Below are 12,327 nucleotides of genomic sequence, written 5' to 3' on the forward strand. Positions count from 1 at the left end.
TGTTACGCTTTCACACCCTTTTTAGTTTCTTTTCTTTTTTTTTTCATTTTTTTTTTATAAAATGAACCCCTCCCGCAAAGTGCAGGAGCCGAAAAGAGAGAAGATGGGGCGCAGAGGGGAACAAAAAGACAGGGGCCAGTAGAGCTCCTGCGGAGAGAGAGAGACCGAAAAAAACGTGACTCGGCAGCCTAAGAGCTGTTATGCAACCGCTGACCTACTAACACATATCTGTAGCAGGGGAGCCGGAGAAACTGGAGCAAAGTGTCCGGCAGCGCGCAGCAGACGCACAGATAGCCCGAGCCAAAAAGGACAGGGACAACATCCAGCCGAGCCAGTGACTCATCCGACACCGAGCCGAGCGGCGGCACTCGCACAAACTTAGTTTTATTTCACGGCTCCTCTCTCTCTTTCTCGCTCGCTCTCTCTTTTTTTTTTCCTCTCCTGGAGGTTTCCTCCTCTGAAGGGACAATACGGGAAGGAGGAAGCGGGAGCGAGACAGCTTTTGTGTCGGGGAAAGCCTGAAGCTTTTTTCCTTTTTTTCTCCCTTCCCTGCTGCTGCGCCTCCTCCGGGACGCCGAAAGGTATGTCGAGACTGACCGCTTCGTGGACCCTTCACCTGTGTGCGTGTTTTAAACATTTCACCGCCTCGCACGAAGCCGTTTCACCGACGGGAGGAACGGGGGAGGGGGGATGCTCGTGGCCGGGTATTGTTCACATGGCGACTCGATGCTCCGCCGGTTCGGTCCCGCGTCTCGTGCGTGACTTTCAGGCGTCTGCTGCTTCCCTTCTTGGGTCACGTAACGCACGACTCACAGGGGAGCCGAGCCGGACACCGTTTGTTGAAGTCTCTGGTGTTTTTTATTTTATTTTATTATTATTTTAATTACTATCATTTGGCTCCAGGCAGGCGCGCGTGTATGTGGTCAATGTCAAGGCGAGGTAAAAGCCCTCATGGTGGTGCGTTGCAGTGAACTCGGACAGCAGCAGCTGCTGCCGCCGCCGGGCTCCGTTGTCCGCTTAATTCACTTACTAGAATATGTCCTACACGTGGCACGCTCCTTTTCTTCCGTTTTATCAAACAGCTGCCGAGTTATTAATTTGTCCGTTCACGTGTTTAATGTGCGCAAACAAATACATCGAGTCTGGTCGGGGGGCAGTTTTGTTCAAAATGTCTTAATTCTGTAGCATCTTCAGCTAAAACGCACCTTTATTGTAAAGGTTTATCTTTCTCAATGATACATAACCTGTTTAAATAGTATTATGAATTGGTAGCCACGAGGTAGATATTTTTAAAAAAATACAGCTTTACATAAATGTTTACACTAAAAATAATATAATGACCTCAATTTGAAATGAAAAACCCATCAAATATTTAATCATAGCTGGTATAATGAAGCATATTTGTTGTGACATTAATAATGTTTTATTTAACGTGCCGTACTATGCTAAAAACAGTTTTATAGCATAGTAATTAGGTGTCAAATGTAGTGATTTAATGGTTCAGGAACAAATAACCATATCTAAACCTACTCTTTTGTTAGCATGTTTTTAAAAAAGAAGGTGAAATGTTGACATGTTTGAATGCCTGCAATAAAGTACTTGTGACACTGAATATTAGGCCTTTTTCAAAGGAGCACCAGTGTAACAAGCTGATGTTAGATGGTTAATTAGTCAGGCTATCTGCTCCGGTAGCCATGAACATGTCGCTTGTAGCTCACTAGTTTCAATGCGACATTTCGTTACCAGGAACAGTAAGGCTAAGATGTTTGCGCTGCTTCAGTTTCTTCGTTGCGACTGTTCATTTTGATTATAAATACTTAAAAATATTCAAAAGAAAATGTGTAGCAGCCTTCTTTCAGTCAGCTGACTGGCAGTGCGCAAGAACATGAACATGTAGGCGGAGGGGATGTTCTGTCTTACTCTAACTTGCTTTAGCTTGAAAAAAGCCTTTAATCAATCTTTCCAATTCCTTAATATTTATTTTTTGTATTGCAGACTTCTGCCCAAGTCCCTCTTGAAAATGAGAGCCAGATCTCAACGGGGTTTACCTGATTAAATAAAAAACAAATAAAAATTTTATACTGAACAAAATGGCAAGAAAATTTTTGTTCTTTTGAATCAAAGAAAATGGATGTACCAGCTGTGGCGCCATTCCTCTTTTACTAGAAAAGATTTGTGTTCAGATTTGTGGATCGATTTATTGTGCTGTTTTGGTTCCTGTTTTAGGTCGTTTTCTAAAGAGCAGTTTCCTTTAAGTAAACTCAGAGGATATGACATAATCAGCAGAGCAGTAGCAAAAACTCTTGAACAGTTTTACATTTGATTGTTTTATTCGGGAATCTGTAAAGGTGTAAAGAAATAAAAGTGAGTTGAGACAATGTTTGATCGACAGTAAATGTTTGAAAGAGAGAACTAGTAATATCTAAAAAAATAACGTCGATGACCTTGAACTCTGAATTGCCACATGACTATTAAAGGTTACACTCAGTTATTTTTGTTCTTCAGTTTGTGAAATGACAAAAAAAATCCAAACATTCAAAAATTTTTTTAAAAATGATAAATAGAGAGGGCAGTTTTACAGCTGTTTCTTCACTTCAAGAGCAAATTCAATCTGTAAGAAGGTCAAGTTTAGATTACAAATAAAGTGTGTTAACTTTGGTAAAAGTGTCAAGCAAAGAAATTTAAATAATGCAAATTTAATGTGGAAAGGTCCACATTTCACTCACGTGTTTCAGGTGTTCAGTGAGGATTTTGAAACGGAGGTCAGCCGCGTTCGTTGACCTAGAAAAACTGAGTAAATCATCCCTTCAGCAAACTGTTAGGAGACTTGTTCAACATGCGCATTGTAAAGTTGGTACACGTTTTGCACTCAAATATCCAGAATGTTTATAACACTTCTTTAAAGTTTTAGTTTCTTAGTGGGAAATTCTGGGATTCCTGTTGATTCCTACGCTCTCTCTACATATTTCGTTTTTAATTTCCAAAGCAGAAATAGAGCAAATCTTCACAGTGGGAGCTGTGTTTTTAGAAAATGCTTTCAGCGGTGATGTAACACAGCTGCTCAGTGTCTGCTGGTGCTATTTTTAACCAGATTACCTCTTTTCTTCCACCAGAAAACATATAGGGTGAGCCAGACGCAGCTCTTCCTTCATCTCTGTCTGTTTTATACCAGATCTTGGTGTGGGTTTGTTGTAAAGTTAGCAGAAGGGCATCCAGGCCTTGTGATGCAATGCATCGGAAACCCCTGTCTGGCGAGGGCAGGCGCAGCGCTGGTGAGTCCGGCTGCTGCCAGTTGGTCTGGTTTCACAATGGGTGCGTTGCTCACTCCGTCCCAGCCAACTCTCCAAATGTAGGTCAGACCTGAATCTGGGTGAGGAGGAGAGACACGAGGTTTGCAGGGCACGGGGTGGACTACTTTTTTTTATTATTATTATTATTTGGCTCAGGCTCTGAAAGGCACAAGATTACAGATGTAATTCCTGATTTGTCCCAGTTCCCGTATTTTACTGTGAAATCTAATTGTACTGATTAAGAAAATGCTTTAAAAACCTGCACCCTTTTCTCCGCAGTAATTGTTTCCAGTCGTTGTTAATCGGCACGTTGACATATCAAGGTTAGTTTTTGTGTGAGGGAATTCTCGCCTCCTGGTTTGTTTGACACAAAAGCCTTGGTGCAAACAAAAAAAAAATGGAGGTTCCTATCTGGGGCCTCTTCCACGTGTGTGGTGTTGGATCTTTTTAAGCATGGAGGAGGGGGAAGAGGACGTTTTTTGCGTTTTTAATCACGCTTGCCTCGGAGAGGGTCAGAGGTGAAGCATTCCTCCACCGAGTGGCAAGTGGCTGTGAACTACCCCAGGGGGGAGGGGTTTGTTTTTCCTCTGTGAAAACACACAACCAGAAAACATCTTACAGTGAATCAGTCTTTCGAGGCGCACAAAGAGCAAATTATACAATGAGCCGTGCCTGAGCTCTTATCTCTTGAGTCTACAGGACTACGCAAAGGTATCTGAGGTCAGCTTGTAAACCTGTGGCATCTGCCGCTTCGTAATAAGAATGTGTTACACAAGCTTTGGTCCTCACAAGGAGAAAATTCAGAGCACGTAGGCGATGAGCAACGACAGCCCCTCCCTGAGCGGGCCTGTGAGGGAGCATGGGAGTGAATTTGGCTGCAGAGATGGGTGTGTGCCATGACGTCAATGCCGTTGCGCTATCTCTGGTTATAATTTCCCCATCTGCCATGGATTTCTGCTGTACTGTGTTTGGGAAAGGTATAACTCCGGTGCTCAGGAGTTAATGTTGCATAAAGAAAAGAAAGAGAGAAAAAAAACAACCTTTTATGTCGATGTAGATGACGTGTTTGAGTGCACCTTGTTTCATCGTGCTGCAGCAGAGTCTTTAAAATTCCTCTCATGTCCACTAACTGAATTCCTTCTGTCACCAGATCTCGCTCTCTGTCTCCCTTTTCTCTACCCCCCTTTACCTCTCACTATTTTTAGCGTACGCTCTAATACTCTCCTGCTTCTCCCCTCCCTTGCAGTCCCACTGACCTATTTAGTGGCGCACCGTCAAAGACAGGAGGAGTGTTTACTGCTTTGCGCCGTTTCTAGGTCAGTGGGACAGCGCAGAGACGTGTGCGTGCGTGCTTTCTTCCCGCCCGCCTTTGTTTTCACGCTGCCTCTCTCCTCGCTCCTAATGAAAATTATCCAAGATCGGGGAGGGCGGAGGCTTTCAGCCTACATTTTTCCACATCGTTTTGTGTGATTCAGTTCGGATCTCTTTGTGCTGCATGCCAAATTTAGACAAGACACGAGATTCATAAAGGCAAATAAACAGCTTTGTATCCAGAGCAGTTTTCAGGTTGTCTGAGGTCATAATATCATTTCTTTTTTTAATAAATGAGGGGTTATGTAACAGGGTCACTGACTCTGGAGGAAGCCAAGAAAGATTGGATAACATGTATTACTTTAAAACACTTCTGTGGCACTAGATCTGCAGCTCTAATGAAAGGGGAACAACACATTTAGGTCAATTTTGTTCCACTGACTAGGTTTTACTGAAAGGTTGCGCACTAGATCAAATTGCAACCTTCATAGCAATAAAACACGATCAACATTGCGAACAGAAAGTACTTCTTACATTCAGTATTTGGTAGGATATTATATTTCAAGTGCAATGCATAATTTTGTTGCATGCTAATAATATATTTGGCCTGTGGCACAGACTTCCAACAGCCTCAGTGACCTCACTTTATGTAACAACTGAAGACATTTTAATGAAAGAAAAGAAATAACACAATATGAGAAATGTGGGTAGTGGTTATTGCTACTTTCATCAACATTATCACGGCAACATGTTTCCCTGATGTTCATGCAGGCCTAAAGAAGGACTGCGATTTTGACCCTTATGTCCTCACTATTTGGATAACAGGAGTGGTTATTTGTTCAGCTCTGCAAAGAGATACTGCAAAGATTTGGAGGTTCCTGTTGCTTCAACATAATTAAAACACTTTCTGCATCCAAACCTTATATTTGCACAAGAGCTCACTTAGTTCTTACCCATTTCTGAATGAACGTACTAAAAAAATACACAAGCTAATTAATTATTGGTGTTTTTTCTGTTGAACAAATGCTCCATTAATACGTAAAGTGACATTTTTGGCTTTAGATTGGATCACAATGACGGCACTGTTTTTATTTCTAATCTTTGATTCTTTGAGTAGCTTTAAAGAGGTCACTTGTTACACTATGATGTTTCTCTTTCTGTTTGTGTCTATCAAGCTGAACCTAGGCTTCACTAAAGATTCAAATCTCATTCTTAAAAAACACATTTTAAGAGGCTATTTTGACACAAGTGATCATATTCGAAAATGTCTAATTTAAGCTCCATTTCAATTCCAGTGCGGTCAATAAAAAGCAAAGCCAAACTCATTATAATCGGAGGCACAGTGACCTAGATTACGTTCACTCTGTGTGTCATAAAAGGATGTTTTCATGCTTGTGAGGCACTGCAGAGCTCAGTGTTGTGATGTGTTATTAATTTCTTCATACTAACTGTGCAACACTGCGCAGCGAGAAAACCAGAGGAACTAGAGCAAACCTAGCTGTTACATAACACAGAGCAGCTCGTCAACATCCGTTTGTGGTGCATTGTTTTTAATTTTATAGTGCAACGCATGATGGGTGGGAAAGACTTCCTGTTCAGCTGCAAAGTTGAGATGACACTAGGAAGCTCAGCATGCAGTGTTGTGTAATTTTAGAAACTGCAATGGCTATCAGAGAAACTGAGATGTTGTTGTTGTGCTAGAACCTCCCACGGGCCAAAAAGCAGAAATTACAGCATCAACAGTTTCTTTCTTCTTGCACCATAGTAAACCATCAGCACTACATAAATTCAGTCACTCCTCCCTCAGCTCTTTAATAGTTTGCCTCTGCAGAGCTTGCACTAGGTCAGCCAATTTCACTCCTTGTCATGTAACAGACTTCTGCATATGCAGCACCGTCTGCACATGTGTAACCACAGCCTTTTTTTTTAATCTCTTAAGGCATCAACAAAAAACAACAAGCTATTTGCTGTACTTAATGAAGCACAACAAGCAGCTTTCTGCCTCTGTCAAAACATATTATCGTAATGTTTTATTAAATAAATGTCATATCACAATGTTTCTGCACTTCATCTAACTTTTACTCTCTTTTGTTCCTTCCCTTCTTCTCTTTCCTGCTGCCTCAGTAACCCACTTAGAGGTCGACATCTCTAAAGCGGAGTTCTGAAAGAGCCCTGGAGAAGACGTACTGACCTACATCCCGCATAAGACACAGCGAGAACCAGAGCAGCGACCTGAAAAGCTCCTGAAGAAGCAGAAAAACTCAGTCACCTGCAACGCTTTGGAGAACTGTGAACTATTTGAAGAATCACTTTAAATATCCCTACAATCAAGCACCAACTTTTGTTTCCTGTTTTTCGACACTAATTTTTCAGAACACTACTTCAATGTCTGAAGTTTTCGTCGAGTTCCACCTCTTTTTAATATTTTTGGCTAATTTAGATACTTGAACAATTTGACCTTGGAAGATAAGTAAGAGCAAATCAATGAGGCAGTCTTTTCATCAAGCACAAATACCTCATCCAGAAGTTTTTACTGATCCAGCGACATAGGCCAAACGTTATACCAACAAAGTAAAAGGCTTGTATAACTTTTCCGTCTTTTTCACCCCCCCTTTGCCCATCAATTGGGTCATACTGTGGCCCCCAGTTGGAAAAAAATGGAAAGTCTCAGTCTAAACATCCCATCCAACTCCAATAAAAGCACCATGGAAGTTGAAGCATTTTCTCCCTACAATGGGAGCCTCCCTTCCCCTGGTCCTGATGGTTCAACACGCATCAGCCGCCAGCCCAAAGGCTCTAAATCAACCGTGACCTCACGTCGCAAGCGAGAGTTCATTTCTGATGAGAAGAAAGATGCCTCATATTGGGAAAAACGGAGGAAGAACAATGAGGCGGCCAAGCGTTCGAGGGAGAAGCGTCGCATCAATGATATGGTGCTGGAGAATCGTGTCATGGCACTAAACGAAGAGAACGTCCGTCTGAAGACAGAACTCCTTCAGCTCAAACTGCGCTTTGGTCTCATTAGTGCATCTTCCTACATGGAGAAAAGTCAGCAGATCTCCAACAGTGCTGCAGATGGAAACCCAGGTAGCAATGGGAGTAGCAGCAATGGCACCCCTAACAGCAACGCCTACCACTCGAGCAGCGGCTACTCCAGTGCGTCCCAAGTGATGCTGAATTCTGACTCATCTGAAGCTGAACAGTCCAGCCGAAGTGAACGCCACACCATGCTCCATAAGTACTCCCCTCTGGGCTCTGTGTCTGATATGTCTGATGGTTCTTCCAGAGATAGCCCTGAACCCATTGGCTACACCATCAAGAAGGAGCCCTTGGGAATGGAGGTGGAAAGCAATAGAATTCCCAATGGAGTTGCCAATGGGATACCAAATGGAGCTTACTGTGGCAACACCACTCTGGTTTCCCCTCACCAGCAAAACACCACATTAGCTGAAACTGCCAGAGACTACCAGTATCATCAGCAGGAGCACCAGCAGTGCCACATGGAAACCAGTGGTCCTGCTCCTCAGGCCACCTCCTCACAGAGGAGTGTCATCTTGTACCGTTCCAGCAGTGGCTGTTACCCCATGGAGAACCAGAAGCTGGAGGACCAGCAGTCCCAGCAGAATAGACAACCTCAGCATATCCTGCACAGTTTGCCCTCAGACTTCTCTGACTGCTCAGTAACCATCTCTGAGGTTGCAGAGAAGCTCGAGAGGACAAAGACCATGGACTCACCTCAGTATGAATACACCAATGATCATGCCGAGTCCTCCGAGGAGCTCCAGCAAAGATTCAGTCACAGCACCCACCTGCCAGATGACGACCACCCCTGCTATAGCTACCAGGCTCAGGAGAACCGTCTTCAGCACACCGAGAGTCCCCAGAACTCCTTTGCCCCTGAGCTCATCAGCAGTGAAGAGAGCAAGTCCTTCATACAGCACAATGGCTACCTCGGCACACTGGACGAAGAGCCCCCTGTTCTCACCTATGAAGGAGGGCCCCGACCCGATGGCTTCTATCAGGAGAACTCCTCTGCTAAAGACACCTCCTCAAGCGATGGAGACCCTCGTAGCTCTGATAAAGAGGGCTCCACCGATGACGAATCCCCCTCATCGTCATCCTCAGACATCAGCAACTACCACCAGAAGGCAGAGGGAGCTGGCGGTTTGCACAGCGAATACCACACAGAGGTCCAAGTCACTGCCCTGCCTCACAAGCTCCGTCTCAAGTACAGAGCTCTGTCCAACGGGGCAGCTGGAGCGCAGGTGGAGGGACTGGTCTCCAACTCTATGTCCCCTTCTCCCACTCTTCCCCAGCACCCCTACTTAGCCCTGCCCAGCAACCCTTCCAATGGCCAGTCCAACGGAGAGGGCAAAGAGACTGAGACTGAGTATGTGGAAGAAGTCAAGGCCGAGGTGAACGACAGGGCAGAGGCTAAAAAGGAAGGAGGGAAGAAGGGATCTATCGGTGGAAGAAGTGGACGGAATAAGAGGCGAGATTAAGAACAAACATAAGCAGCTTGTGTATTTTCCTGTCAACTCTGTCATTCGATGAAACTAGACAGCTACAACTCACACTGGCACTTTGCAGGACAGGCAGTGATCTATGTGAGGTGTATTTAGCACTGCGTGAAAACGTCAGTATCAGGATATGCGAAATCCCAGATCTGTGCTTTGGAGGAAGACGGACATCCTTCCTCCAGAGCGTGGTGTGTTTCCAACTACGAAGGAGAATTTCTCACAACCAGATAGTGAAGTTTTCTTTCATATTTCACCATCAGATTCACTGTGTCACCTGTAACTCCTTCCTTTACTCTCTCCTACCTCCCTATAATCCCTCAAAATTAAAATAGCAGATTAAGGAGGGATGGATGAAACTCCAGAGTTGGAGTTTCCCTTGAGGAAAATTCAATTATTCATTTTTATTAACTGCCTTATTGGCTGGTCAGTCTATATTGTGGCATTATGGGAGCATTCCTTTTACCAAAGATATGCATATTTCCTTTATCGTCTCCCTTTTTTTGTCAGTTCTTTCCCCCATTTACCTACTTTTATCACCATTAGCCTGGTCAATTGAACTGGATTCAAACAACCATCAGCACACAAGTCCCCTTCACTCCCAAAGGCACTTAGATTGTATATTACTGTGAAATAAATTTGCAGATATAAAATATATATTTTGAGAAAAAAATGTGGCAAAAACAAACAAAAAAAATTAGCAAAGAAACGGGATGTGGTAAAAGACTTCCAAGTTATACGTGTTGTTTTGAAACTTCTTGTACAGTCCTGTTTTTTTATTCTAATAAATGCCTCAAAATGTTTCTTTTACTAAAACTGTGAGCTACTACTCGTAAAAAAAAGAAGACAGGTACATTTGTTCTCAGACTGTGTTCAGCTTGTCCACTCGTTCACGATGAACAAAACAGCCGTTTCTGTTGGAAACTCAGAATGTAATCTTTCACGATGTTATGTGGTTCTGTAGACGTTTGTGTCATGTGATACACGGAGAAGGTCAGTTAAAATAGACTGTAGATCTAGGAACAAAATTGACCTTGCATGGTAATGTTAGCATTAGCATGCTAACCATTTTCTTTTGTGTTAGCATGCTAATGTTAGCTGTGTCATGCTAGTGTCAGGACTAGTGTTGGCACTTGTGTGCTTACATTTATGCGTTGTAGAGTTAGCATTGTAATGTTAGTAGTAGTGGCTCAGTGATCTGAGGATGGTGTTAGCATCCCAATGTTAGCATTTGTTAATACTAGTTTTCTTAACCCGTTTAATCCCGAATTTTTATCTGCAAAATAAGTGCATGCATTTCAATCCTTGGACCTCCCTAATACATGATAGGCCTATTTATGAATGATTACATTTTATGTAATTATTATTACATTTTCATGTTAGTGAGAATGTACCTTTTATACTGAGCAACCATTGTTGCTGGTGGGAAACTGCATATTCTAAATTACACAAATCTGGCCTATTTATACACATAAAAAAATAAGAAAAATCATGACATGCATAACTTTGCTCAAAGTTATGAGCATATAGCACAGTGCTGTCTATCTATTATGATAGCGGCGACAATTGTTGCCACACTTGAAAGAACATATGTACAAAATATTTTATTTATATTTTTTTTATTAAAGTATTTTACTGACTTTTACAACAATTCTTTTACAGCTTCCAGAAGTTAAAAATGTCTGGCAACAATTGTTGCCGGTGGGATTAAAGGGGTTAACTAATAATTGCTATTCAAAGACTGAAAATGTCTTAATTCCTGCAATTCCCAGTCAGAATGACCTGAAGCACTTCTGAAAGTTTTAAGTTCCAGCAGATGATAAAGATGTCAAAAATACATTGTAAATACCTGTAAATGAGCCCAATTTCAACTATATGCTCATAGGTTTATTTGCACACATACAACAGTTTTAAAAACTGTTGTTTTGTATGAGATGTTTCACAGCTTTCCATGGGTCTTATTTGCATTTGTTTATATTGAAGTTACACTCTTTATGTTGCTTAAGTGGATACAGTAAAGAAAAGTAAAAGCAGTTTTGTGTCACATTTATGTTTGTGTTGTAAATGCACTTGATGTTAATTCTGTTTTCAGCCTCAACATTATCTCATGCTGTCCATCGTCTCATATTTAGGGATGCTTCTGCAGGTATCAATGAGTTTTCAAACTCATTGGATGTTAAGCACATGTTCTTAACGTCCGCCTGATTTTGACCAAACTGATGCTTGATGTATTTAATGATCCTACACAACATGTGTCAGAGTCAATTAGAAGAAAACTGTTAATTCGAGTCACTGATTAGTTAGTTCACCAGTACTTAGGTCTTTATATGAGTGAACGAGTGGACATTTCGAACACAGGTTTAAAGTGGGATTCTTGCTCAAACCATCTGCGCTCCTTGACCAGTTTTTTTTTTTTTTTTTCATATCAATTAAGGCAACACATGGCCTTTAGCTGAACCTGACAAGCACAAGCCTTGTTAGCAGTTCATCCAGCAAAATCCATTGAATCCATCAAACAAACCGTCTCTCCAATCACAACCAGCAAAGCTGCTCTCTTTTGGATAAGGTGCCTCTTTATTGTTGTTCCTCGTCCCCATGTTGGCCAATGTCTTAGACCCCTTTCAACTCTGCACTGATTTGTTTTAGCTACAGTAGCTGCAGTAGATGATGCGGTATTTAAACTGTTTTACTTCCTGGTGCCTGCCTCTGGCCGCTATGTATAAATGTAAAGTTGTCTCTATCTCTTGTATACTGCTGTCTTTATTATTTTTAATAATATTTTATCAATACTGTTTTTTTTTCTATTCTATTATTGTGTGTATTTTTCAGCCACTTGTTTCATTCATGCTCTAAGCTCTTCTTGTTGTGCGGTGTATTTACCCATTGCTACCCTTTGCTGCAGTTACCATTTGTATTCTGTGTTACTGTATAATCTTTGTCTTTTGCCTAAAGGCTTCCTAAAAGTGGAGAAAAAAAAATAAAAATAAACATCTTGTTCAGAAGTAATTATGTATTGATATAATTCACGTTGATATGCAAATGGCTGCAAGAGAAAACACTCAATTTTAATTGTGAAAGATTGAAAATGGGGGGAAATTAAAGGTTGTTGAACTAAAGAATGCCTCCTTTGGCCTTTTTGAGACTGTTTTATTGAAAGTGTCATACAACTACAACATTTGCATAAACCCAATGATTTACACACATATCTC

The 12,327-nt window shown here is 41.9% G+C and overlaps 1 protein-coding gene across 1 annotated transcript; it reads left to right on the plus strand.

Annotated features, from left to right (window-relative positions):
• Positions 1-165: 165 nt before the first annotated feature.
• Positions 166-12,124, plus strand: nfil3-5 (nuclear factor, interleukin 3 regulated, member 5). The gene is made up of 2 exons (XM_055040821.1): positions 166-581; positions 6,726-12,124. Exon 2 carries the CDS (start codon positions 7,259-7,261, stop codon positions 9,101-9,103), a length of 1,845 nt encoding a protein of 614 aa, XP_054896796.1. The 5' UTR covers positions 166-581; positions 6,726-7,258; the 3' UTR covers positions 9,104-12,124.
• The last annotated feature ends 203 nt before the right edge of the window (positions 12,125-12,327 follow it).

The sequence above is a fragment of the Poeciliopsis prolifica genome, unplaced genomic scaffold (genome assembly GCF_027474105.1).
Source record: "Poeciliopsis prolifica strain line A6 unplaced genomic scaffold, Auburn_PproV2 SCAFFOLD016, whole genome shotgun sequence".
NCBI lineage: Eukaryota > Metazoa > Chordata > Actinopteri > Cyprinodontiformes > Poeciliidae > Poeciliopsis > Poeciliopsis prolifica.